At 39.5% G+C, this 26,703-nt stretch overlaps 1 protein-coding gene across 10 annotated transcripts in view; it reads right to left on the reverse strand.

Annotated features, from left to right (window-relative positions):
* Nucleotides 1-26,703, reverse strand: part of PLEKHA6 (pleckstrin homology domain containing A6) — a 200,642-nt gene that overhangs the window by 27,228 nt on the left and 146,711 nt on the right. For 4 of the 10 annotated variants that reach the window (XM_088154261.1, XM_088154259.1, XM_088154252.1 and 1 more), the window contains exons 7-17: nucleotides 26,413-26,588; nucleotides 25,088-25,582; nucleotides 23,328-23,838; nucleotides 22,287-22,373; nucleotides 19,902-19,955; nucleotides 14,798-14,878; nucleotides 11,574-11,642; nucleotides 11,069-11,149; nucleotides 8,532-8,681; nucleotides 7,361-7,456; nucleotides 2,257-2,368 (exon numbers count right to left, since the gene is read on the reverse strand). In XM_088154261.1, coding sequence (XP_088010387.1) covers nucleotides 2,257-2,368; nucleotides 7,361-7,456; nucleotides 8,532-8,681; nucleotides 11,069-11,149; nucleotides 11,574-11,642; nucleotides 14,798-14,878; nucleotides 19,902-19,955; nucleotides 22,287-22,373; nucleotides 23,328-23,838; nucleotides 25,088-25,582; nucleotides 26,413-26,588 — 1,912 coding nt within the window. The remainder of the gene's footprint in view (nucleotides 1-2,256; nucleotides 2,369-7,360; nucleotides 7,457-8,531; nucleotides 8,682-11,068; nucleotides 11,150-11,573; nucleotides 11,643-14,797; nucleotides 14,879-19,901; nucleotides 19,956-22,286; nucleotides 22,374-23,327; nucleotides 23,839-25,087; nucleotides 25,583-26,412; nucleotides 26,589-26,703) is intronic. The other 6 variants (XM_088154262.1, XM_088154255.1, XM_088154260.1 and 3 more) reach the window with 4 other exon arrangements.

Here is a 26,703-nt window from a genome sequence, read left to right on the forward strand (position 1 = left end):
ATAATTATATCAGCATCATCATTTAGTAGATTGCCATTAGTTTTGTGAGATGGAAGTGATGGGGGGAGGGAATATTAAAACCTCAGACACTTGATCATAAAACAAGAAGGCATACACAACTCAATCTAGAATGCTTTGCATGGTGATTTCATTTCTAAGTAGGTAAGAGACAGATGGAAAAAGTACAGAAAAGGGTATTCAGATGATTAGGGGCCTTCCCTTTAAGAATATGACTAATGCATTCAGAGCTTTTTAGTTTTAAAAAGAGGCAGCTTATAAAATTATGCCTCACATGGAAATAATGAATAGTGAGAAGTAAGACTCAAATGCCATTTGAGATACAGTCAGTTCAGGACTGACAACAAAAAATAATTCCTTCCCTCAACCCACGTTTAACTGATGGAATTTATTGCCACGAGGTGTGAGGATAGCTGCTGCAAAGTAGCTGGTTTAAAAGTTTAGACAAATTTATGAAGGATAAGACTATCAGTGGTTTTAGGTGCACTAGTTAAACAGAAATGGCATAAGGAAAATAAAAAGATTAAAGCAGTATCATCAAGAGGAGTATCAGAGCAGTTATAAAAAATGCTGCTGCCTACACAAGTTGCTATGTAGCAAATAGGGTGCACATAGCATAGTTACAGAACTGAACTTTCTATTATATTTTTAAAATGAGCCACAGACTGTTCTGGTTGGGCATTATAGGAGTTGAATATTAGAGTCCAAAATACTTGGATATTAAAGATTGAAGAATGCTTTTCTTCAGATCACTGTGCAGACTTTTCTGCAACACAGTTAAAAACACTATTGAACTGAAGGGCCATTTCCATTGACTTATTTGGGCACTAGAAATAGATGAAATGAACAATATAGTTGAAAAGACATTTTCTGAAATCCACTGTTCTTTCTCTGAGGACTACAAATTTGTAGGATCTTCAGGAACTCTTTGTAGTTTCTGCCATTCAGGGCCCAGTTCAGCCTCATACTGTTCAGAAGCCTTATGGAAAATCCAATTTTGGACAATGGAGTAACTCTGACACTGAACGCTTTTTCTCATTTGCATCTAAGTACAGCACAAATGTGCTCTCATAATTTTTTTCTGATGTGTCCTCATGATGTAGTCTTTGTAAGAACACCAGCTCATATAGGTAAGGATAGCCTTAAGTAGTCCTTAACTGAACTGGCACTGCAGGAGTGTTTTCCTCCTAAACACAGGTTTTGCCATAGATGCAATATGACAAGCTTCATTGAGTGTTCGATTAGTGGTACAATCATGGGTAGGATCAGCCAACAATCTAGTGCTATTGACTAGTTTAGGCTGTTGTGGGTATGTCCCCTCCCCCCCCCCCCCCAGTCTCTAGACACTGTCTTCCAGGACCATTCTGCTTGGGTAGTAGGAGAGTCTGGTTCTTTTAAACCAGGCTCTCTCCCTGTAACCTGCCAGTCTTGGAAAACTGGTTTGGAATCCTGGAACTAGGCTTACCAGTACTGGTAGTGGGGAGGAGGTGGTACATGGTGAAGCAGAAGAGAGTTGCTTCTTTCTGCTGCTTCCTAGTACAACTGTCCCTGAACTGTTAGCTGTTGCTCATACTGCTTTTGAATGAAGGTTTCGTGCTCTTCTGGACTAGTGCTAAACCCTATCCAAAAGGAGCCCAGCCACCACATGACATCACTTTGAACTTACACAAAACAAGTGAGCCTAACCAGGGTGAGTTTTGACAGATGGTTAAACTTCTAGTCTAGCTATCTGTCAAAATTCAACTCTTTCTTCAGCCCCAGATCCATTCCATGATAAGGAGAGTGAGAGGTACATGTTTTCCTGCCAGCTAGTGACATTTGATGAGAGGGGAAGAAAACAAAAGTTGAGGAGTCAACTAATTCCTGGCCTTAATGTGCCTTGTGCACTTTGCATCATTTGGAGCATTGTGTCTGTAGCAGGTTAGGGATTGCCAGAGGGGGCAGAAAATGTTACACCAGTGTAGTTTTTTGCCTGCTCAAGGACTGGTCAATAGCACTTTGGCTTGGCTGCAAAGTAATGCTCCCAGGATGCAGCATGAAAGTGCAACAAATGGTAATTCTACACTGATTGCAACAGTACCCAAAAGAATCTAATGAGCACTTCAGGTAGCAAATAATGGGTGTTCATTTTACAAAAGCAATGACAGATATTCAAATATTAATTGAGCACTGTATCAGCACCTCCTAGGTTAAGGAGTAAAAATCCAGAACTCCCTGAATAAAAGAAGTGGCACTTACCTCTGTGTTTTGCAGTGTCTGTGCCCCGAGAGGGGTTGTTCTTTTTGAGCCCCTCCATCACATCCTGGATCCGCCAGATCTCTTTCTGGATTTGCCTGTTGAGCATTTCATTCTGAAAGAGTCAAGGTAGAGAAGCAAGTCCACATTTAATTAAACTAAGCAGTACTGTTGGTGATTAATTTCCTATACTTAATTGTTGGGCAGGGGAGGGGTAATTTTAGGCAACCACGAGTACAGTATTGGATCAGTTGTGATATGTATACTTCTTTTCTTGCCTCCACCACCAGGATATCACTTCATACCTAACAACTGCTTTACTGTAAATTAGATAAAGTAGAGCAACCAACAAAAAGAAGTATGACTAAGGAAAGAAATATTCTGTGCATGTGCAGTGTTTCCTTTAAAATCTATTTAAAGCATAGCTTCATCATGATTATGGGAATAAAACAGAATTTGCTTCTGCTGCCTTGATATTGAGCACATGTACTTAAGAATAAGCAACAAACCATGGAAGAAAATGGTGGTAGGAAAATATTTCAAATTCAAAATATCTTGAGCTTGAAATGTTCTGTTTTGAATTTGAAACAGCTATCCTGACATTATTGGAAGTACTCCGATGCTATTCTGATCATTCTGGATGTGTCCTTGGCTCTAACCAGTCTGATTTCAAGCTCAAATACTTGTTTTAAACTCAAAAGCTTAAAGCAGATCCAGAATGGTTGGAACAGTACAGTACAGTTGGAAGGATCCTTTCAAACTTGAAACAACTCTTTTGAGCTGAAAACCTTTGGATCATCCCTAATAAAAAGCAGTATATTTTAAAAGGAGAATCATAAGAACAAACATATGCAACCTTATCATGCCCAGGCACCTGCCATTTTTCTATAAAATGTTTTAGGAAGGAAGAAGGGACAATTACTTGACAACTATTTATGTTGACCCTGGGTCTTTGTACTAATGCCCCATCATGTGTTGCTCTCCAGGCAGTGACTTCAGAATTCCCTGGGCTGTAGAATAGTGGAGTTTGGTCCCCAGGTTGAATTGCAACTGCATCATCAACAGTATCTGCACTCTGTTCTTGGTTATGTTTCTCTATTACAGATTTCCTGAACTTGAGTAACATCCATATGACTGGGGACTTCTGGGAATTGAAGTCCACATATCTGGAGGATCCTCAGTTGGGGAAAACTACTTCTATAAATGCTAGGCTTATCTATATCTGCAATTAGAATTCTGCAGTAGAAAAAGTATCTTGTAGGGAGGGGACTTTCAGCAGAAAAAGGATAGGCAACAAAGGAGTAAGTAATGTCTTCCTCTGTCCTTTCTCTAACAAAATTGCCCCCTTCAAAGATGCCTTTTAATAAAATATATTGAGGATTTGTTATATTCATGTATTCTGTAGATGAGACTCATAAAAGAATGTGGAGGAGTGATTGCAAAGGCAGAATGAAAGGGGGGTGGGGGGAAGGAAGTCAAAGGAAGGAAAGCTATATGTTAAGAAGAATGGATGAGAGACTGGGGTATAGACCTGCAGTGAGAGAAAGGAGTACAGAGCAGCAGAGAAGAAGGCCAGAGAAAGTTGTTTCCTTCTTTTGTAAAAAGATGAAACAATTATGTTACAAATGTGATCACAAAAATACTTTTCCACAATTAACGTGGTGATATATCTCTGCTGAATTAATTAAAAATAAATAAAAGTAATTATCTAAATTATTTGAGTTCTGCATCCTTGCCCAATCCCTGAGTGATCTTTCTTGTAGACTAAGCTCATGTTCTCTTGAGGACACTTGGCTTTATTAGCTCTTGGCAATTAAGTCTCTAGAGGTTTTGAAGTTTCTGAATAGTCTGTGTAATCCCCAAGTAAAGAAAAGTACAGTGTCTCACAGGAGATTGTTAATGCAGAAATCAGTGGGTGTGTAAACCTGATTTAATCAGCCTTCAGATTGTAGACAAGTCTTGTCTCTAAGTTGGCAGAATACTCCAAGAGCTAGCTTCCTACTGGCAGGAATGTATGGAGTAGATATAATGCAGACAATATTCTGCATTCTGGTTTCTACCACAGTGGCCACATTCTTTGAAGCAACTGCAATTCTGGCAGTGTGTGCCTATATAGTTCTGATTCACTGCTTGATATCTTATTATAGTTCTCCAAGCAATGTTGCGACCAAAATCGCTGGGATGAAGAAAAAAGCAGCTGGTACTCCTACATCAGCACACGGTACTTTAGAAATCAGAAGCCAGGATCTTGAGAATCATTTAATTGCCTTATGTGTCATATTACCCTTGTGACTCTGCAAAAACATATATGGCAATTTACAAATATTTATCTGCAATAAAAGCAAAGCAAAAAACAAAAAACAAACTACCCCTCAGTTTTTTTTAAAAAAAACTTTTAAAAACTTTAAAAAAAACATTAACATGATTGGATAAAAATAAATGCTTTAAGCTCCATTCTAAATTGTAATAAGGAAGGGGTCACCTCAGTTCCACTAGGACATTGTTTCATAGCATAGGCCCTTCCACAGAAAAGCAGAAGTAGCTGTCAATGTTAAATGCATCCAGGGTGGAACCTGTTAATTATGTCCATAAGTAAAGATGGTATTGGCAGTAGGGGTGTCAGCAGGAGTGTGTGTCAAAATTGCAAAATGCCAGGTGTGGTCTTGCCCTAAGAGCCCCACTCCTTTTGAATAAATGTTAAAATGGGGTAGGGCTTTGATCATGACACTATAGACACCTTCTTGCAGCTTTTGACCTTCTCCAGATTTTGACCTGACTGATATTTGTATTAAAAGAGAATATGTATGTTATGCAGAGATAACAGGGACCTCCCTCCTAGTTTCTTGCCATAGCTCTTTATGTCCACGTTTTCACCTTCACCTATTACTTCTCCTGCTATATGACCATTTATGCCCCAGTATCCCAGTTTTAAAAAAAAATCATTTACAGTCAAACATGCAACATTGCAAAATATGCATACCTTTCTATTTGTGTGATTAACTTCAAAGGCAGAATTTGGGTCTTTACCCTATACTTAAGTCATAGGGTAAGCAGTGTGTCATATTTCAATTTTAATAGGAATCTCTGCAGGAAAGTAGTTATTCTGTTCACTCAGCTGAGAGATCACTTGGGAAATATCCTTTACCTAGGAGATATCCTTTCCATCCAACTACCAGTGATAAATATTTTGTTATTGCAGCTCAGTTCAGATATGGAGACACAACTGCATATCAAGATGAGTGAGATTACATTGGAAATCTGTGTGCAGACATACCCGTAGTAAATGGTTATCATGGGAGTTAAAGACCATTATAATTACCCATGCACAACGATATAAACAAGCATTACCTTATCATCATTTAAACACAGGGACAAGTACATCATTTTTCCAACTAGAACTCAAGATGTTGCCTGTCCTTTCTACTGCCACAAACAATTGTTTCCACTGGGAGACAGAACAATTCCTGCCCTCCACTGAAAAAACAAAACAATTCTTCTAACTTGGTTGTTTATGCTACTTTGGAATAGAGGATGTGTGCATGTAAATTTTAGAAAGGTTCAAGCTTCAGTAGCGCAAGCCGAGAATGCTTTGAGATCCAAAATCTAGTTGCCTCTGCCTCTTGCTCACTGCTCTGATCCTCCACAAAGGACAGTAATTTGTTTTATATGTTTCTGGGATACAAACATCTGGCATTAATGAACTGAGCCAAGTTCCACTTCCAATCCAATAATTTAGCTACTGGAGAACATACAAAGTTTGATGCTCTGATGACATTTGTATGATTTTATAACTTTCATTCTATGCATTTTTCTATCATGCTCTCAATTTCTTCAGAAAAAAAGTAGGGTTTTTACAATTAAAAATAGAAAAAAGAGAGATGTAATCATGACTCTCTTATCATCTTGTTTTATTTGCCTCTTTGCAAACAAACTTATAATCACTCTTCCTAAATAAATGGAATTTGTGCTGAAATGCATGTAATAGTCTTAATGCAAAGGGAGGTTGTGTGGATGAAAGTTCAACATTGTCAAAATTTCTATGCAAAATATTGATACATCAGGAGAAAAATAATCTAAATGTCTTCCTAAAGTTCAGGTTTTGCACATAGCTGGAGATATTATGAATCTGCATCTGTTTCCTTTCACACAAGCAGTTTCCATTCTGTGTCCTTGAGGTGGAGAGGACTTTAACATGAGCCAATTCAATGCGTGAATTGGCTTTAAATGTTCACCCAGAAAACTGCCAGTGTACAAGCAGGGCTTGTGTAGTGACATCCAGCTGGAAGTATGAGAAGTATCCCAAGTCAAGCCAGGCATCTTTTCTTTGGAACATCTCTACAATGAGAATACCAGTCCAGCTGTACAGACTGCACAAACACCCTGATAAGATTGTACAAGCCCCCCATAAGAAACCTGAGTGGCAACTACTGGTGGATAGTCTCCCGGGCAGGAGCCCTGAATAGAGAGAAAGCAGCTTATCTTTCAGACCAGAGGCAAAAAGAGCACCTATCAATTCAGCTGCAATCTTCTTCTTTCAAATTGCATTTATGGAAATGGGAGGAGGAGGACACAAATTGCTTAGTTCTAACTAGTTTATCTTTACATTTAAACTTTAATGGAGAACACATAAACTCACATAACGTTTCAGAGGAACCTGAGAGGTACTCAGATGTGTACATAAGACTAAGATGATTTCAGAGCAACTATGGAAAACAATGGCATCACTAATTGGGGCCACCAGAATGTCATATGTCAGAAACGAAAGCTTGGATTAAACATCTACCTGGCATACATGACACAATGTTCGTATGAACAGAATTTTGCATTTCAGTGTGTACTAATTGCAAGACACTTAGACAACCTTCTCTCAGCTTGAGCTCTTCAAGTAAATTATATTACAACTCTTTTTGGGCACAGCTAATCTTCTGAAAACTTCCCTAACTTAGTAGACAGAGAAATTGGGTGAATGATTTCCCTAAATCTGAGTAATGTTTGCACTTCTGCTTATTTCCAACACATTCTAGCAACTCAGCATGCTGAACATTGTACCCTGGACTCTGGTGTATTTCCCTTTAATTCATCCGACGCAGAGGCTTCATTCTCTCACCTGGATGTCCAGGTTCAGTTGTTCCCATAGGTCATCATGCAAGGCTGACACCTCACCCTCCAGGTTTTCATATTCTATAGTGCTGTTGGCCAGTGCCTGTGGGGATTTGCAAACAGTCCCATCAAGATATGAATGCCTGTCTAGATCCCTGTAGTGCAGAGAAACTAACTGGCATAAGAACACTAACTGCTCCACCATCTGTTTGGATAACAACTTTTAAAACTTCACAGAAGAGACAAAGATTTGCATTAGTAAAAACATTTGCTTTCTCATGACTCATTACAAGTCTTGAGGGGTAGGGAAACAAGGCTAGCATCTTGCATGTTTCTTTGGCTATTTTTTTGTTTTACTTTGTTTTGTTTTTGCATGCTTCAAACCAAAGAAGAACAAAGTCTTTTTATTCAACATGAAACCAATTCTCTGAATATGTTTTTGGAGAGAGCAAACAGATGACATGCATTTTGCATGTTTTGGCCCCATGAATGTGTGATTTTGCAACTTTCCCTTGTGTTGAAGGAGGCTTTATGCCCTCATTTCCCCCCCTTTTTTATATGAAAGGGAAAGGCAATAAAAGAATAAAGAGATGTACTGCACAATACTAAACTATTAAAACATTATTCTTTTCAATTCTAGCATTCCCTGGCAGCACTGGCATTGGCAAAGCAAGGAGAACAGGCTGCCCATTCAAGCTCAGCTGGAGGCACCTGGCTTTCACCACAACAGCTCATGCTGCTGGAGAAGCACTGAAGCTGCTGAGCCAAGCTCATGCAAAGCTGAGGAGGCCAAAGCCTGTAATAATCTGCCATGCCAGCTAAATACGAACAGAGGTTCAGCTATTCCATCTGTGCCTTTCCATTGGCACAGCTGAGAATGATATTGAATGATGGGCTAAATCAAAGCCAATGATTAACAGGCACATCTCCCTTTCCCTTAGATCAGTGATTCTCAACCTTGGCCATTTTAAGACATGTGGACTACAACTCCCAGAATTCCCCAGCCAGCATGCTGGCTGGGGAATTCTGGGAGTTGAAGTCCACGCAACTTAAAATGGCTAAGGTTGAGAAACACTGCCTTAGATAGGACTAGGTCCCTGCAGGTTGCTAGGTGTCTGGGATCTCTTTGAGACCATAGAGAATGGAATGCTTTTAATGCAGAGGACTTCTTAGATTACCGTGCTGGCTTGGGACAATTCCACCCGGATATTGATCAATTGATTCTGAAGAGATTCCTTCTTGTGCAGCAGCTTTTCAGGATAGGCTGGCTGGCTCCCAAACATCTCTAGTTCCTGGTGCGTCCCCATCAGTGCACTCTCTAGACTCTCCTAGCGATGAAATGAGCATGAGAAAATACATGTTTATTAATAAAGGCAGGTGATTCAGAAACAAATTCAGGACTCAAAGACTTGGAGTTCATTTTCTAGCTAAGATTCTCTTTCTGGACTAGAACATTTACTCTTGCACTGTTTCTAAGATTTGGAGCCTCACTCCCACCGTTTCTAAGAAGTTTGCCCATGGATCCATTCCTATTTCTATTCTGTTCAAAAGAATAGAAAATTGTTAAATTTAACGGAACTTTTCTCATGTTCCAGGGAGAAAAGCTAGTAAATTTATGAGAAAAATAGAACTGAACTTTATAAATTTCTTGGATGAGATAAGGATTTCTACTTAAGCATTTACAAACAGAAACATGCCTATACATCAGGATCTGAATAAGAATATGGTAGTTTATGAAGCCCTGAGAATTTAAGGGTTTATTATCAATATTTCTGCAATAAAATTTAGATTGGGCCAAGTCAGTGTAACCCCCAACTACTCTCCCATGTCCCAGAGTCACATGAACTGATAACTGAAGCTTATTTCGACACTGGCACTTAGCTGGGAGGCAGAAATCAGGTCTTATTTTTCTAGCATCACCTCAGTCCACAGGCTGGCTGTGGCTGTAATAAGCCATGATGGATGCTACTCTGGTATGGTGGGAGCAGCAAAGAGATCATTCATTTGTGTCTCCAGGGTATTGTTCAGAGAACTCTTTTGGTAATGATACAAATTGGGGCATATTACACACACCAATCCTGAAAGGATTTGCTGTGAAAAATTTGCAAGTTGAAATTGCTCACTTCTGGTATGACTTGGATTCCATGGTTAGAACAGTTATATTAACTGAAGTGTCCAGAGTATTGTCTCATTCAGTTGTACTGGAGGAATTTTAGCAGTTGTGCCCAAAGACACAAAGTCCTTGGATGTGTTCTAACAGTTTCTATTGCCTTGAAAGAGGCAATAATCAAGCCCTATTAAAGAAACTTGACCTAGACTCAAAAGCATGGCAGACAGTTGCCAACCTCCATTTCTTTGGAAAGGTGCTTGAATCACTGCTTGTCAAACAACTCCAGACATAAAACTGATTTTCTATATTCACTTTGATTTTGTGACAGAGACTGCCTTGGGAGTGACCTTTGCTGAGAATAAAACAGAGGGAACACCAAGCCTGTTGTTTTCCTTGGACTTCTTGGAAGTTTTTAGTACCATCAACCACGGTATCCATCAGCTATCTGACTGAGAGTGGTTCAGCCAATTCCAGAAGGTAATGCTGTGAATTACTGTTCTGTCCTATTGCAATTATTTCATATTCCTATTTTGCATCTACACGAAACTGCTGTGGAAAATTATATGTGATATTAGGTGAACTATTATCAATACACAGATGACATTTCTCATTTAACACAGCTGACATAGTAGATGTTCTGGAACACACCATAATTGCCTGGATGAAAATCAAGAAACTGAAACTCAATGCAGACTGAGATGAGAGATTTTATTTGGGGTGTTTGTGATCATTTGTTCCAGTGTGGGTTACACCCCTTCTGAGAGTTCAGGAAAGCAGTCTGGAATGTTCTTGAAACTCAGCAGTAGTTTTATCACCTCATAAAACAACCGTACATTGAAAGGGATAGCCAGTGCTCAATTTTACATGCTCTAGTAAACTTTTGATTAAATTATTGTAATGTGTTTTGCATGACTCCTTTGAAGATGGAAACTTCAGTTACTCCAAAACAGAGCTGCCAGGAAATTAACTGGGACTGTTCAATTTAGACATGAGAAATCAGTGCTTCTACTCTTTGAAGACCTGAATGGCTTGGGGCCAGATACCTACAGGAATGCCTCTCCCCATATGTACTTCTCTGAGCATTCTGGTTACTTTAAAAGTCCCTCTTTCAGGTGTCCCTGTCAAAATGAAGCCAGGCAAGTAACTTTGGGGGATGGGGCAACACAGTGAGGGGCTCCTGCTTATAGAATGTCTTTCCTGGGAATCACACCTAGTGCTTACTTTTGATGGCTGAATTTAGAATTTTATTGCCTGCATTGTATAAAGATGGTGGTTTTTATCTATTTATTTAAAGAACATTTGTCTTTAACATTTGCTATTTTATGTTTTTATTATTATTCAGTTTATAGTTTTGTAATCAACCCAGAGAACTCTCATGACTTGGCAGATTTAAAATATTTATAACACTTCACCAGACAACATTTTAGTATTTCTGTCTCCTAGCTTCAGGGAACTGGAAATACTCCTGTTACATATGTCCATTGCCTAGAAGATGAAATATTTTTAGTCATGCTATGAAAGCTTCTGGGAACTGAGGTTCATTCACAGGAGCTGAAAGCAGCCTGTTTATACTACTACCCTATTTTTGTGATTCATGTCCTTTACCTTTTCTGCTCGAAGTTGCTGCACTAGTCTTTCCTGTTCTCTTATCACCTTGTTTTGTTCACAGAGTTTTCCTAGAAGCTTCTGCCATGAATAAGAGAGAGAAACGCAACATGAAGTTTGTAAAAGACATCAAGAATGCTAAATATAAACTCTTAGCGGCTTTGATGGAGATCAGTCAGATCCCACCAGGGACCTGGTCTCAGCTTCTGAATTCCAAATCCATGCAAGGGAACCTACAAACAATTAAACCAACATGAAGACACATGCCTTGAGTAGAAGGAAAAGATGCAAAAGGAAAAGAGAGTGTACAAGATTTTTGATGGAGGGTGATCAAGAGCCTTTACAGCTTTGCAGCTCTATTAGCAGAAAAGATGGGTTATCTAAAGATGTTGGAGAGAAATGGAAAGAAAAAAACACAAACTTTAGGGAGTGCAGGATAGACAGTGGTAACAGGATGGGGGATGGATTGGGTAGGCAGATGACAGTGAAGGAGAGGTGTTCTTACATCTGTGTGTTGCTCATTTATCTTGTAGGTGTGCAGCGTCTCTCTATATGCTTCAGGGAAATGAGATACCTGAAAAAATAAAAACAGGTTATTGCTGCTCTGCCTTGATGTTGTCATAATAAGCCCCTGAGGAAATCCAAGGCTGCTTCTGCTTGGTGGATCTCCCCACCCTCTACACATACATACTGTACACACGCATACATTATCAGATTGTACAGCTCTAGCTATTAGGTTTTCCATGAAGCCTTTCTCAAAACCAATGTATAATTGAAGGAAAAGAGAGACATTACCTTGCATGACAATTGCCCCCCCCCCCATCTAACTAAAGATTCTTTGCTGTCTTTGAAAACAGTTCTTCTACTTTGTCAAGGAAGACAACTTTTCCACGTCAGATAGTAAGAAAATGGCTCTTTTGCTTTCAACATAGAAAGGAACAGTCAGGGTTATAACAAGATGTTGCTTTTTAATGTAATGATTGCTCAGATTTATGAACAAATTAACTCTTCAACAGAGCATGCATGTTAGATGTGCAACTATCAGGCAATTACACACTTTGTGCGATAAAGCAGTGGGTTACATTCATGATTACTGCAACTCTATATATTTGTAAAGAGAGTTAAAGATATGACCTTTTCTCCTTGCCCCTCTAGAATTTAGGATGATTAGGGAGAGAAAAGTTCCTTAAAAATGTCATAGCTACAACGGTGCAAAAGGGTTATTCTACACAGAATACTAATGTAATTAATAGTTAATATGCAAAGCAAGAATGTAACACACAAGGCCAAGAAGATTGTTTGCTGGGGTTTGTAGGCCTAATAGCAATTGCTTTTATGCATATATATTGTATTGCATTAAGCTTTCTGGGCGCAAGCCTTTATATGCTAGGCAGAAGCCAGTATCTAAGACGTTGCTTTGAGAATGGCTGATAAATAGATGGTTAGGTTCCTGACTTCTCAGAAAAATTGCTCAGGATAGTTTGACTTTTAGCCAGATTTAGCTGAATTAACAAGACAGTTCAATGGGAGCAGAGAAGGACTGGGTGTTACTCTAATATGAGACCCTGTACTGAATCACAATTATGAAGATCTTTACAGGCTGAATTGTATTCCCAATTTTTTTGCTGATTTCAAAACTGCAAAAAACTGAGCAATATTTTTCAAGATGAAGTTGCTTTACATAATAGCCAGATCTAAACTTATAAGCAAAATAGGAATACGAATGCAAAAAAACAAACAAACAAACCCCAAAACCAAAACCAAAACCAAAAACTAAGGAGGTTGCTGTTAAACACTGCCTTTTTGGAGTGAGTTTTCCAAACCAAAACCACATTTTGCATCCTTTCCCTCTGGAAAAATGAAGTTGCTAATTGCACTTATCCCCAACTGGGTTAACAAATAAGACAGGAGAATATGGATTACAGTAGGGTCTGCAAGGAGTGTCAAAATCCTCAAGATGATGGATGTGGTGTTGTGATTAAATCCCTATCCTTTTTCTTTGTGCATCTCCATGCATGTACAAAATACGTGGGGTTTGATTGTGACCCTGCACCTGCCATCTTGTAGATTCTGACATCTCTCTCTGTGGACCCCCATTACCAGTGGGCAATGCTTGAAGAGCAACACAGAAAAAAACCCCCACCATATCAGAACCCAAGTTTATTGTTATCAAACCCCCCTCCATTATGGCCTGATAACAGAACAGGAGTCAAGGCCTTACCACATACTTGGCAGGAACTGATTAGAATGTACTTCCCTAATGGAAAAGGTGCTGCTGGGAGGAAAAGCCCCATCCATGAACATGATGCACCATGCTTCTATTTAACTATTACAGCACCTAAAACATAAGTCTTTACTACTTTTAATACCATTTTTTCATTACAAAAGGATTTCAAATGCACTGCCATCCCCAAAAAGATAACTGCTTGTCCATATAAATAAAATGGCCAAAAGGTCCACTTTGGTCTGCAGCATCTTCCCATTTTCTTGTGAAGTTTATGCAACATAATAATCTCTATTTTCTGAACAGGGTTGAAAACCATCTTCAGGCTGTCTGGTGCAAGTAGATCAGAGAACAGCAACATATAGCCCTCAAGGATTCATGACCTATTTTCCAAACCTTTAGCCGGAGACCAATTTAGACTTCTAGGAAGAGCTATCTGCCTCTTCACAAAGCTGGTACTTTGGAAGAGGGTGCCAAACAGACCCCCCCCCCAAAAGTTTATGAGAAAGAACAAATGTCCCCATCTCCTCTTGACTATGGCCTTGCTTCAGTTCCATCCGCCATGTGGTTCTTACTCTGAAAGAATGCAACCCTTAACAGAAACAAGGCCCTGGACTTATAATGAAGTCTCATTAAATATACAATAATCTACTTTCTCATATAATAAACAGAACTCAGGTACTCCAAACGTATTCCATCTAACCAGCAATTATTAGCAAGGTTCAACTGTTATTTTCTTTATACAGTGGTGCAAACCCATTAAAAATATATTTTAGTAATAAAAGTGACAAAACAAATATTGAAGCCAAAGACAGAGATTGATGGTAGATGGCTGGCAGTAACTGGAAAGAATGCAGCTCTATTATTCTGTTGTTCACTGTATTGCACAATACAAAATAAACAATGCCAAGCCTACAAAAACAGAATCTTTACACAAATCTAAGACAACTCTACCATTAGAAGGGTAAATTACTGTGGAAAACTTTACTCGTCCTTCATGTAAATATAATTATAGAAGTTACTGTGCTTAACCACTTTCCAGATGTACCATAAGTCATATAAATATGATAACAAAGAAGATTTTTTCATTAAAAAAACTAATCAACTGGTTTTCTCCTCTAGCAGAAAATAGCCTGACAAGTGTTTTATAAATGGTGGTTATCGGCTGTAATCCAGATCTTTTACATACATATATAGAGAATTACATTAGAGAAAAGGAGCTGGCACAAGATGCTCATTACCAGAATTGCTTTCACCAATCTCTAAAGAAAGATATAGACGTAAACCATTTCAAGAAAGCCTCCTCTACTGGAATCACTAGCATGCGGGGGCATGGATGCCATGATGAGCTTTATAAATAAACACTACTGTGGGATGGGAAATTGAATGGCCATCTCACAGATGGTTGGAGAGGTGAGGCATGGAACAATGATACTGGAATGGTTCTGCCATGCAAAAGCAACTGGAATGACATGGTTGATGGCAGAGCTGCTGTGATGTCTTACTTGCAAGTACAGCTGAGCCCTAGGAGAGGAGCTCTCCACCATTCTGTTCACCATACTGATCAAAGTCTCGCTCTCGCTCATCTATGGCAGATAAGGAAAAAAAGTCATGATGCTAATGGAGACAGAGTCATTTCCATTCAGGCCTAAACTTGTGTCATCCCTAAGATAAATCTAAATGTACCAAAATGAAGCCCAAGTTATGATAATTGCTAAAACTATGCAGATCTTCAAAAAGGTGGTGAACTTTCTTGAGACTTCAGCTGAAGTGTTTCTTCAGTAGAAAGCTGTTAAATGGCAGTGCATTTTTCTTTGTCAGGGAGGAATAGCCACTTCACTTCACTTGATATTAGTGGCTTCTGAATGGAGTGGCCAGTCAGGGCAGAGTGGTCCCACCTTAATTCTTTGTTGAGGTGAATTAAGGTGGGACCACTCTGCCCTGACTGGGCAGCTCATCATGTCAAGGCAGAATGATAGTCCTCTATGAGAGAAAGCACCTCATCAAGGCAGATTGCAGGCAATCCCCAGACTCCTATTAGTTCTTGGCTGCAATTTACATGTACATGTTTATTGAGTTATATAAATAGCAGCCACAGAGAAGGGAAGCCTGGTTGGAGACGAAGAGCTTAATTGTGCCGCCTTCCAGCTGAGTCCTGATACTGTAGAAGCACTAGATTTCACTGACAGGTTAACCTTTCTTGATGTTTCCCAGAGCCTCTCCATTTCCATACAAGTCAGTTGCACAGGCAACTGGGCCAGGACACCATCCTATGGCTTAAAAAGAAGGATATTATATTGGGGGATCACATCAGATTATCTTTCTGGGGTGGGGGGAAGCTATGTTGTCCCCTTCCCCCTCCTCCCACCTCCTTTATTTGGAGTACCAACACAGTTGATCCATGTTTGGATCTTCTGCATTTTTTTTTTCTTTTGGCCCCTTCAAAACAGGCATTTACCAATTTGATCAGAAAATGAAGAAAGGAGGAGAGTTACAAACAATTCTTTCTCCAATGGAATTGTTTCAATCACAGGCCCTTTGGAGACTGTAGAGCAATCTGTTTCCTCTGTGGGTCAAATAGGAGCTTGGTGGGGAAAGATCATATTGCGGAAGTAGTGCAAGAAAGGAAGATTTCAACAGCCCCCTTTCCTTTGAAATGGTATGTATGCAATTCCCATGTCCAGTCTTTAGTATTTTACTTTGGGAGCAGTATTTTACTTGTTTAGCAAACAAAGCAAATAGGTGTGGCTATAGCAAGTAAATTGCTTCTGTTCTGAAAAAAGCAAAGAAAGGCTGCTGCTAATCATGACTAGCTCTCTCCCCACCAATCTTATGAACCACAGTATACCTCCAGTTCCCTTCGCCTGTTCTGTTTTCCATTGGGAAAAACCTGGCCCGCCCTAAAATGGAGAGCAGCTCACATGCTTCCTCAATAGGATGTGCAAATCAGCTTTAAATGGATTGATAGACTTTTATTCAGGGATATGGCGTGACTAATCACTATATTGCGACTCAGAAGTGAATGTTTCAACAGATCAGATGAGCTAAATCTGGAGTATTGGGTGGCAGAAAGTCTCACACTGATGATGTTGCCTAGTTGGGTAATGAAATGTCTGAAGCAAACAACCAAGCTCAGAGAACACGAAGAACTCCACAGTTCAACCCTGAGCTACAGATATTTGCTTCAATTAGAAAGCTTTCTATTGTATACTTCCTACTGCATATGGTAGCATGGGTTATTTAGACTGATCCTGGAGGAAGGAGGGGTACTTATGTAGGGCTGCATCTCTCTCATCTTTTAATTCCTTCTAAATATAGGATTTTATGGAACAAATCATATATAATAAAGCAATAATTGTTGAAACAAAGCCTCAAGGGTAGGTAAGAAGATATTTGGCTGACATAAATCTTCATTATTCAAGAAAAGCAGATAGTGTTACATCTATATTCATACAGCACACATGGAACATACACGGAGGTTCTGAATCAACTGCACTTAGAAACACAAATCACCAGGCTGTAACAAAGAAATTGGGTCCAGAACACTACAGGTGAGCTACCATCTTTCTCCCATGATCCAAAGGGGAACAAGATGGAAAGCTGCCAAGGTGTTTTGTTTTTTTTTAAGAAAAAAAGAAAAAAAGAGAGGGACTGAAGCCCACTACCATGAATGGTAACATAGTCGCTTAGCTTCAGTCCAACCAAGACATATATATCTTCCTGATTATTGTACAGTGGGGGACTTTGACGCTGAAGCCACAGAGAGATTGGCTTTGGAACTGGCACTTATTCATGAGGCATTTTTCAGGCCAGTATCAGTCATCCCTCAACATTTTTATTTCCAGCTGAACTTCCTCTGCCAACATTTTCTCAAAAGGCTTTGATTTTGTCTGGTTTTTCTGAGAGGACTGGTCAGCAACTGTCTTGCAATGTAATATGCAAAGTATATCACTGAATCTCAAATTTAAAAGTTGTGGGGAAGGTTGTTTAGGTTATTTGTTTAATGTATTAATTACCAAAGTTAAATGTCTCATTTTCCTGGTGGGCAGATGTCCTTCCATGAAGTTATGGTAAAACTGAGTTTTATGTGGTGGCCATATCTGAATTCACCTGCCTTTTCTCATATGTTTACCGTATTTTTTCTGGTTAGCACAATCCACATGGGTACAGACATATAATCATATATATTTTATTCTATTGGCCTCAATTTTTCAGCATGCAGTATTTGAACAATTCATGCTGCTTACATTTAAACTGCAAAGAATCTTGAGGGACCTCAAGGCTAACAAATGTGACATGGTATTCCAGTCCACTTTACAAAAACGTATGTCCTAATAAATCTCTTAGTACTGATCCCTAATGTTTATGGCCTATTAGGGATGCCATGAGGTATATTTCATACTCAGCAAATGTTTGGTTCTTTAGCTCAAACTGGAAAAATAAATTTGCTTAGTCCTTGCTGAATCAGACAAATATAGCAGCTAACTCTGGTGGGTCTATCTGTGGCATTGCATAGTGATTCTGATATAGCTTAGTTCATTCAATCTACTTGGAGCTCTCTTCAAGTAATTCTGATTGAGGAAGATGAAATACAATGGTTCAGGATTGGCATTTCTTGCCAATAAGTAAGGTGATTGGCAATGAAGAAATTGTTATGCATGACAGTGTAGAAACAGGTGGAAAACCCAGGGTCTGATAAATGACAAAAAGGAGATAGAAAGATGAAGGAATAAAAATAATATAGATTCAGAATTTTCTCTAAGGAACTAGGTAGGCATTACTAAGGATAAGTGATTTTGTAAAACTCAGTTTCACTTAGTTTATAATATTCATTTTCATTCTTAACTTTATTATGTGCTGTTCCTGGATTTAAATTGCAATTTTAAAAAGGGAAAATCACAGAAATGGGTGTACATTTTTTAAATATATAGATTTCTGTACGTTTTTTCACCTGCTGGCTTGTGGTTTTCTGCATGTTTTTCTCTGCTGTATGCATTTCTACATTCATTGTTAATAAAAAATATTATTTTCCTAATTTTGTAAAAGTGATTTACAATTATATAATGTATTTTCATTCTTGCCTTACCTTAATAAATGCAACTTACCTCAAAAATTTCAGAAAAATGTTCATATTAGCATATTGTGCTTCACATATAGGTTTGGGTAGTGCATATTAGTAAATTTGCATTTAAATGTGAAAGAATGAATCCCCCTCACCCAATTTCTTAGAACAACATTAGAGAATCAAGATTAGATCTCCAATCTTCCTTCCTTCCTTCCTTCCTTCCTTCCTTCCTTCCTTCCTTCCTTCCTTCCTTCCTTCCTTCCTTCCTTCCTTCCTTCCAGCAAACACCACAGAGTACTAATTACATTACTGGGACAGTTTGGGGGATGGGGCAATTGAAGCTCATCCTTCTTGACATCTTCTTTCTTTTTTTGTGCAAAGTTAATCCAGAAAATGGGATTGAGGAACGATTGGACTCCTGTTTTTTTCAGCACTTCTGTCAAATTAGCACACATCCCTTGCAGTTGCTTTGAAGTAAAGGAAAACAAATTTCTGCATCTTATTTTCATGGTGTTGGTGGAGATGTACCCAGTTTTTTTCTCTTATTACACGTTTATGGTAATAATAACAACCTTGTTAGATAGGTTAGGTTGAAAGAAGGCAGTTGAAAATTCGAATCTCCCTAGGTTTAATCCAATGTTCTAACCCCATCTGGATATTCCAGAGGTCCTCTTATTTTTACAAAGCTGCAGAAGAGGATTCTGCAGCCTCTTATTATCCTCAAGCACCAGCAGGTATCCAAAACTGCAATCATTATAAAATTAGAAGAGATCTCTGGCTGCTCAAAGATTCAGCTGGAAATAATTTTCTATGCTTCTTATTCATGATAGCCTAGTTTTAAAGTCTTTTAACCCACAGTGTCATAATGGGAACAGAGGTGCTATTCAGAGTCCTCCAGTTGTTTCTTTAGGTTTCTCTACCAAATTTATGGGCAGAGAAACTGAGGGGCTGATTTTAAAAAAATTATCCAGGGGAAAAATAAATTCTCCAACAACTTCTCAAGAACAAGATATCCCCTTAGCAGTGATATTAAAAAAGTGAGAGGCCTTTCTTCATAATGTCTCCCCTTGGAGACATGATTATGTAATGGAAGGCACAACACTCATGTACACTCCTTGGCTACCTCCCAACTAAGTATGTACCAAGAACACCCCCATTCCTCCACCCATGTGAGTGTTTCAGCAGAATTCTGCTAGAAGATCCAGTTGGAATATTATGTAAACATTCTGTGAGCAGGAGTGCATTAAGGAAACATGTCTTCTATCATATGGGATGTCCAGATCTCTAGACAAGCAATGTATTTCTTTTCTAGCCCCCCAAAATGAAGCATTACCCTCAACAGAAGGAAGGTTGACATGAACTGAGAACCACTAGAGCTAGCACAGTGTCAAGAAATGTTAGGGAGAGGGAATGAGGTACAGAAAAGGGATGATGACACAGGCCTGACAACAGAACTGGAGGGAGGTGGGTGTGTCAGGGCAGGAGGCAGGACGTGTTGGGAGCAGTGGAGTGGGGAGAGGGGGAACACAGCCAGCTTGGCCTACCTGTTGGTCCAAATACTCTAGGTTTCTTTGCAACTGAAGGTCTAAAAGTTCATCCTATCAGGAGCCATTAGGCATGCGGCAAAATGGAAACACAAACATACAAAAACAACGAACACAAAGAAGAAGCAAAAGCAGTTAGGTGCAACTTAACTAGAGACAGGCAAAGAGCTTCCCCCATATAGCAAAGGGAACATTCACAGACTTCCAAGCACTTTTAAAGAGAAAAGATAAGTGGATAATAGCTGCTTAGCAATCTTTTCAGATCAGGAAATATATAACATTCATTTGAAGGACTCTCAGAGATCCTGGTAACTCTTCCTATCATCAGTGCTCTGTCCCCAAAACTTGCTTGTGTCTTGTTGTATGGCTGAGCATTAACAGAGTGGCCATATTCCTCTTGTCCAGATCACTGTATCTTCTTTAATATGGCCTGAGGTTGGCAGGCTATTAAGTTATATCTATGGGCACATATACTGTAAGTGTTTACTCCTCTACCCTTAATACATAGTTATCTGAGTCCACATGTAGTATTGTTAATTGAAATCGGGACCTCAAGAATGGTATGTCTACTCTTGCTGCTGAGACTACATTTGCTGCCAAGATCAATGTCTCTGCAGGTAGCATTCAACATTTTCCCCTGTAAGATACTATGCTTTGAAAGCAAAGGGCTGTATTGAAATGTCTCTTTCCTCTATTTCTGCTCAGCATGTACAATGGTGTTTACATATGCTGAACTCTGAACTGATCCATCATGCCCGGATTTACTGGGCAACAGGAAAGAAAAAAGAGCGTGTAGCCCCACCACAACATGCTTCAGTACAAGCCACTGCTGTCATGCAGCTTCAGAGACAGTCAAAGAATATGGCCCTTGTCAGGGAAAAAAAGGTTGAGGTTGGAAACAGAGCATCTGTTATCAAAAAGAATGTTCCTGACCTGCTTAATGATATCAAGCTCATCTCACTGCATTTTTAGTTCAGCCACATGCATCTGCTTTTGTGCATAGCTGGTGAGAAAGCAGGGGAAGTGAGGGAAGAAGCTGCGTGCAACAAGCGTGCAACTAGAGTCTGTTCCACAGGGCACCTTAAATCCAGTCCAGGATTTACTGGTTGCTTTCAGGTGTCAGGCAGGGTCAAAAAACGTGGCATGGAGCAATGAAGTTGGCATTTTCATTTGGCAGAGTCCCACTCACAGTGTTTGCTGCCCCCACCACATGGATCCTCCCCCGCAGTGGAATAACCAAACAAAGAGAGAATTAGAATGACCAAGGAAAAACAGCATATATATATATAAAAGAAATAACCAATATCAGGGAACAGAGGTTTTGTCACGCATTTTCCCACCTCAATTTAGACTCTCTGATTATTTTTGTGATACAGAGAATGACAATAGAGAATTAAAAAGGACTAGCACTCCTCAGTTTTTGCATTCCCAATTTTTTTGGGATACCTCCTTGATTCCAGAATGGTACCCCAGAAGTAAATCTGCCAGCTTCCTGACAAATTCTTTTCTATGGAAGTTCAGCCACTAGGAAGGTATTGGTTGTCACAGGGAATCCTATCTAGAGATCAACCCACAGGACTGGACCAACCCTGAGGACAAGGTAAATGCTTGGCTTAAGCCAGCAGCAACAATAAACAGCTCATATAATGAAAGAGCTATGGTGCAGCTTTTATCTCCAACAAGCAGATAGTCTGTTATGGGACCTGTGACTCGATTGTAAGTTTTCCACCATTTTGAGGGAGAAGCAATAAATGGTACATCTCTGTAATCAAGTTGTCAAACAGGTGGCCCATTCCTTCCTAAAGTAATGAAGATAACCTTGACAGAGATATGCAAGATGTTGTACTTCCTCCTCCTTCTTAGACTTCAGTGAATCAGGGAGGTGTCTGTGCCATTTCCAAATGTTATCTGGACATTCTGGACTTAGACAATGTTCTACCCCTTGTCACTTTGACAACAGAGCTTGGATATCTCCATCAAGGTCATCTTCGCTCTCTCTACACATATTGGACTTTGCATTCTATCTCTGCATGCAACTGTTCCTGGGTGCTAATGTTAATGAGGCACTGATTTCAACTGAAAGAATAAATGAGGGCTGAGTGTATTCATGGAATTTTTTTCTTTCTTTTCCAAAAATCACATGCTTAATTCCTTCCTTGCTCCTGCAAAAAGCAAACAAACTATGGTCAACCAATCATCGGCAGTTAAGCTAATGATTAATGTTTCCTACCTGTCCACATAGGCATGGTGCATCCAGGCTGGTCTCACAACCAACACTAGTGAACTTTGCTGCTAAGACAAATCTTCCAGTTCTGAATTAAATGATAGCTTTGGGAAGGAAAAACAACTTTACTAGTGAAAGAGTGGGATAATACTGTGGCTTACCATTTTATCATGGACTGTAGGGGATGCTGGATAGTTGAAGGGAAACATCCCTGCAGGAACAGGCTTTCTGTCACCAAGGTAATCATACTGGGCAAAGAAAAGGAATTTGTGTGAGATAGTTATATCACAGTATTATTACTTCATACTTTCCTTATGGTAATAATTTAGCAATAACAATGATCAATAGAAAGAAAAATGGTCAAAGGCCATCAATTAAAGTGGTGATGAATCAATCAGCTATAGAAACTCCTTGAAGCTGAGGTGTGAACACAAGATAAGGAGGTTGGTTTTACAAGTAGAACTACTTTGAAATCTGTAATGCTACTTGGTTCCTAGGGTGATTCCCTCCTCCATTCCATTGATACCCTTTAATTTGTTCTGCAAATCTCACTCACCAAACCATAGGGTGTAGCCACAAAGATGAGCATTTCAGGTCTCAGATCAGAAACTTGTCTAATCTTCTACCCTATCAATACAGCCACTTTCCTTCAGCCTTAACTTGCTACTTTGGCACCACATTTCAGCTGCTGGAGTTGAATATCTTATATTTAACTTGAATTAGGCCTTGCCTAGGTCCCTTGTATTTAGTTCTGAGTTATGTAAAATTAAGAACAGATGGTGCTAAAGCATTTGCAGGCTGAAATACTCCTCCTTCTGGCTGTCTAGAACAACCCCTAACATATCTGAGATTGAGGAGGAATCAGTCTGTAACAGAGAATGATTTGTTTAAGGGCCAGCTTTTCCAACTCTTGTTTAGAAATGACACATTGCTCATTTCCTGCCACTGCTCCAATTCTTAATCAATGGCCTCTCCTGACCTAACTGATCAATAAATCTCGATCATGATCAAAAACATCTTCCCTCCCCTGTAGTGAGAGGTTTCAGTCTCTGCTATGTAGCACAAACAATAAATAATATATAGAGAAAGGGTTAATTATTAAAGTCATTTATTAACACCCCCCCCACACACACACTTTGTTGGCTATCTACTGAAAGGTGCCCAGAGCTACTCAGAGAAAGGGAGCCTCAAAGGAAGATTACCTTTGGGGAACTGACGGATCGTCTCATCATGTAAGTCGTTGGCTCAGCATATATCTCCTCACTCCGAGAAGGCATTCTTTCAAAACGGGCACTGGGTGACCTTACTGGAGAGTATACTCTGGCCCTATTGTAGGATCCTTGACTTGGTGAGCGGGGGACTGATCGCGAACGAGGCTGAAGGGACATCCTGCGCAGGGAACCTGAGGCAGCGTCCATTTCGTCATAGTACACTGGCTGCCGTGTGGGGCCTGGGATCCAGATGGGCACATCTTGTCTGCTATAGCCAGGCTGTTCTTTCCACTCCCGCAGCTGGAACGTGCTGCTGTTGCGGAAGGCGTGGCGCTTGTCATCCACAGTCCACTGAGGGCTCACACGTTCATAGGCAGGCATAGAGCAGATACTGTCAGGACGCACACCAGGAGGATAGTACTGATAATCCTCAGAATATTGGGATGAATAGGGCGGGTAGTAATCAGGGACTCTCCGAGACATTGGGAAGAACCTGCTGGGGCTACAAGTCCCAAAAGAAACAAGAAAGGAAAACATAAATCCTGGATTTTCTCTAAGGTTTTAGGATTTTCTGCTTAGCATGTTTATTTCAGCCCACCACATCTGCTGAACAGTGTTGATATGTTTTACGAATATCTCTGTGTGTAAAATTGGGAGAAGCTATAAGATTTACAGTTTTGTTTTAAACCCTAATGATGCATTCTTGTCTCCAATATGACAGTGGTGCTGTTTCATTATATTGTTTGCTTGTGTTTCTTAATTCTTTATTCTTTGTAATTAAGGTTGCAAGCCACTCCATGCTTCCTTTCCTGCTTGTGAGCTACCTCTTTGATTAGCAAAGTGTACAGACGTGTCAGTTTTTTGAGAAATATACTATAAAAGTTGAACTTTGTATGGTTCAGTTCTGATAAAAGCTGTGATGGTACTTGTGCTAAAACTGTGGCTTCTACTTCTAGATTTAGATCACTGGGTTGCCCCAAACTGGCGAAGTTCTTGTCCATATGTCAAAAAATAAACTTAACAGTGGTAAGATATTCATCTATTTCTACACATCCGATAAGTGAAGAAATGTTTATAGCCTAGTTAATCTAGCATTTTCTTCATTTTGGATGCCATATAAAAATCTTTTAATTATCCAGAGCTTTTAGGTTCTCCTCTTTTTGTAATGCTTTTTTTGCTGGTACAGTATTTAATTTTTTTTATTATGTGTTTATATTGTTGGACTGTGTTTATTACTATGTGTTACTCTGAAAGCTTTCAAAGAGGAGCAGCTGATAAACACAAATTTCAAAAAATACAAACAAGAATAAAATAATGCCTACACATGTACAACTATAAGTGTAAAGAGCTTTCACCCCATGATCAGGAACACTGGAGAAACAAATTGAAGATACTGACTTGCATACCAAAGACCTTTCCTGCTCTTCTGAGTGCAAGAACACTAAATATAAACCAATTGTGAACTTTTTAAATAAACGTATTCCAAGGCACACAGAGAAGATGCTGAGTTTTTTTGTCAGAAAAAAAATGAAATTGTTATGGCCTCATGTATAAAAGTCATGGACAATTTTGGGGGGAGTGGGGAGGGAGGGCATGTATCTTTATAAGATGTTAAAAACTTTCAGGACCTTGGGTAATGATATAAACCTACAGAATACACTCTTTTTTGAGTGTTTAATGAGGTGTTTTTTAAAAGTTCTTTTAAAAAACTGATCTATGTTATTTGTATCTTGAGTGTTCAAACTTCTCACCTATGGAGATCCTCAGGTGGTGGAGCCCCACGGCGCAAATTCACCCACTGCTGTAACTGGGTCATGGAACTTTTTCTCTGAGCAATCTTTTCAGGATTCGTGCGAGGTGCAAAGCTCCGACGAGAGATAACAGTCTCCCCATCATGCTGTGGAAAGGCCATACTGCCAGGCCGAGTTGGAGATGAATATTGCCAACCATTTGGCTGTGTGGTTCTCTCCACTCCAGCTGGCACATGAGCTGCTTCTGGATAAGGGCTTCCAGGCTCAGAGGGTGTATCTTGACTGGCAACGCCATTGGCTTTCACCAGTGTCTCCTTCTTGTTTGCAACACGCTCTGGTTTTCTTTCAATCTTCTCAGAACCACGTCCATCACCTTCTCCTCTGGTCTTTGCTTCCAGCTCAGCTTTGGCAAGCTCCCTGGTGGGAATACTGCGCTGGTGGTGATGCTGCTGATTTTTGCTGGGAGGAATGTTCTCACAATCAGTCTTTTCATGCCTGAGAAGAATGTGCAAATTGAAAAGGTTATTAATTATCATAGCTTAGGATTGAAACATCTTAAAGAATGAATTCTGTAGGTTCTGATCAGGCTCTTGTCAGTTTGATATGACTGTTTAAGTTATTATTGATTATACCTTCTCATGAACCTACTATTTTCAAGTTGACTAAACATTTCTTCTCATTCCATTGAAGAAAGAATCTAACAGCTATAGAATGGTGAAATGACTTCTGGTAATGCCATATGAGACAATGAATATATGTTAATGTTGTACTAGCCATGGTGCTAGCTTCTTCCAAGCTGATCTGAAACTGAACTTGGCAATAGATGCCACACCTTTATATACTGCCTGTGTTCAGCAGAGTGAAATGTCAACAATAATCACTAACCACCATGTAGGAGATCCAGATTCATGACATTACCTGGAAGTAATTTCACCAGTCTCATAGTTTTTGGAATGCTATCCATAGGCAGTTTCAAACCTGTTGTATTCTTTTTGGCCATGATCTAAATATCTTTAGGGTTTTTACTTGGTCTCTCTTTTAAACATCTCAAAGGAAACATTAGAAAGATTTAGAAGTGATACCTGTTAATTCTTTCTGAAAAGAATCAGATTTCCAAAATACTACTAGTGCCATAACTAACAGTAGCTGCACTCTTTTGCCATTGCCCAGTGGTTTCACCATAATAGAGAGGTACACAGAAACATTGCTCTGCCTCCAAGGTTGTGGTCACACGTTCTGCATTCGCTTTATTAACCAGCATCCCATGGGACTAAGCAACAGTCCATAGTTCTAGGCCACATCCACGTGTCTTTTGAACATCTGACCTTTGAGTAGGTGGGATTTGAACCCGAGCAGCCTCGCCCATGGCTTGAATCCAGGATTCTTGTTCCTCATTGTTCTCAGCACTGAAGAAGTAAGTCCGGATGCCAGCATGCTCAGCCTGGGGAGAGAATGACTTCTTGTAATTTTTAGGCATCTCTCCCATCCAGCATACAGTTACCTGTAGAAACAAAGAACAGAAAGAGAGAAAGGGAGATAAAAAGATCTCTGTGAGTATCTAGAGAGTTTACTCACCAGCAATCAATTGCATCTTCTTTCCCTTAGGAACATTATGA

Source organism: Python bivittatus, unplaced genomic scaffold (genome assembly GCF_059951505.1).
Source record: "Python bivittatus isolate LINGU-HERP-01145 unplaced genomic scaffold, Pbiv_v1 ctg000700_np1212, whole genome shotgun sequence".
NCBI classification, from domain to species: Eukaryota; Metazoa; Chordata; class Lepidosauria; order Squamata; family Pythonidae; genus Python; species Python bivittatus.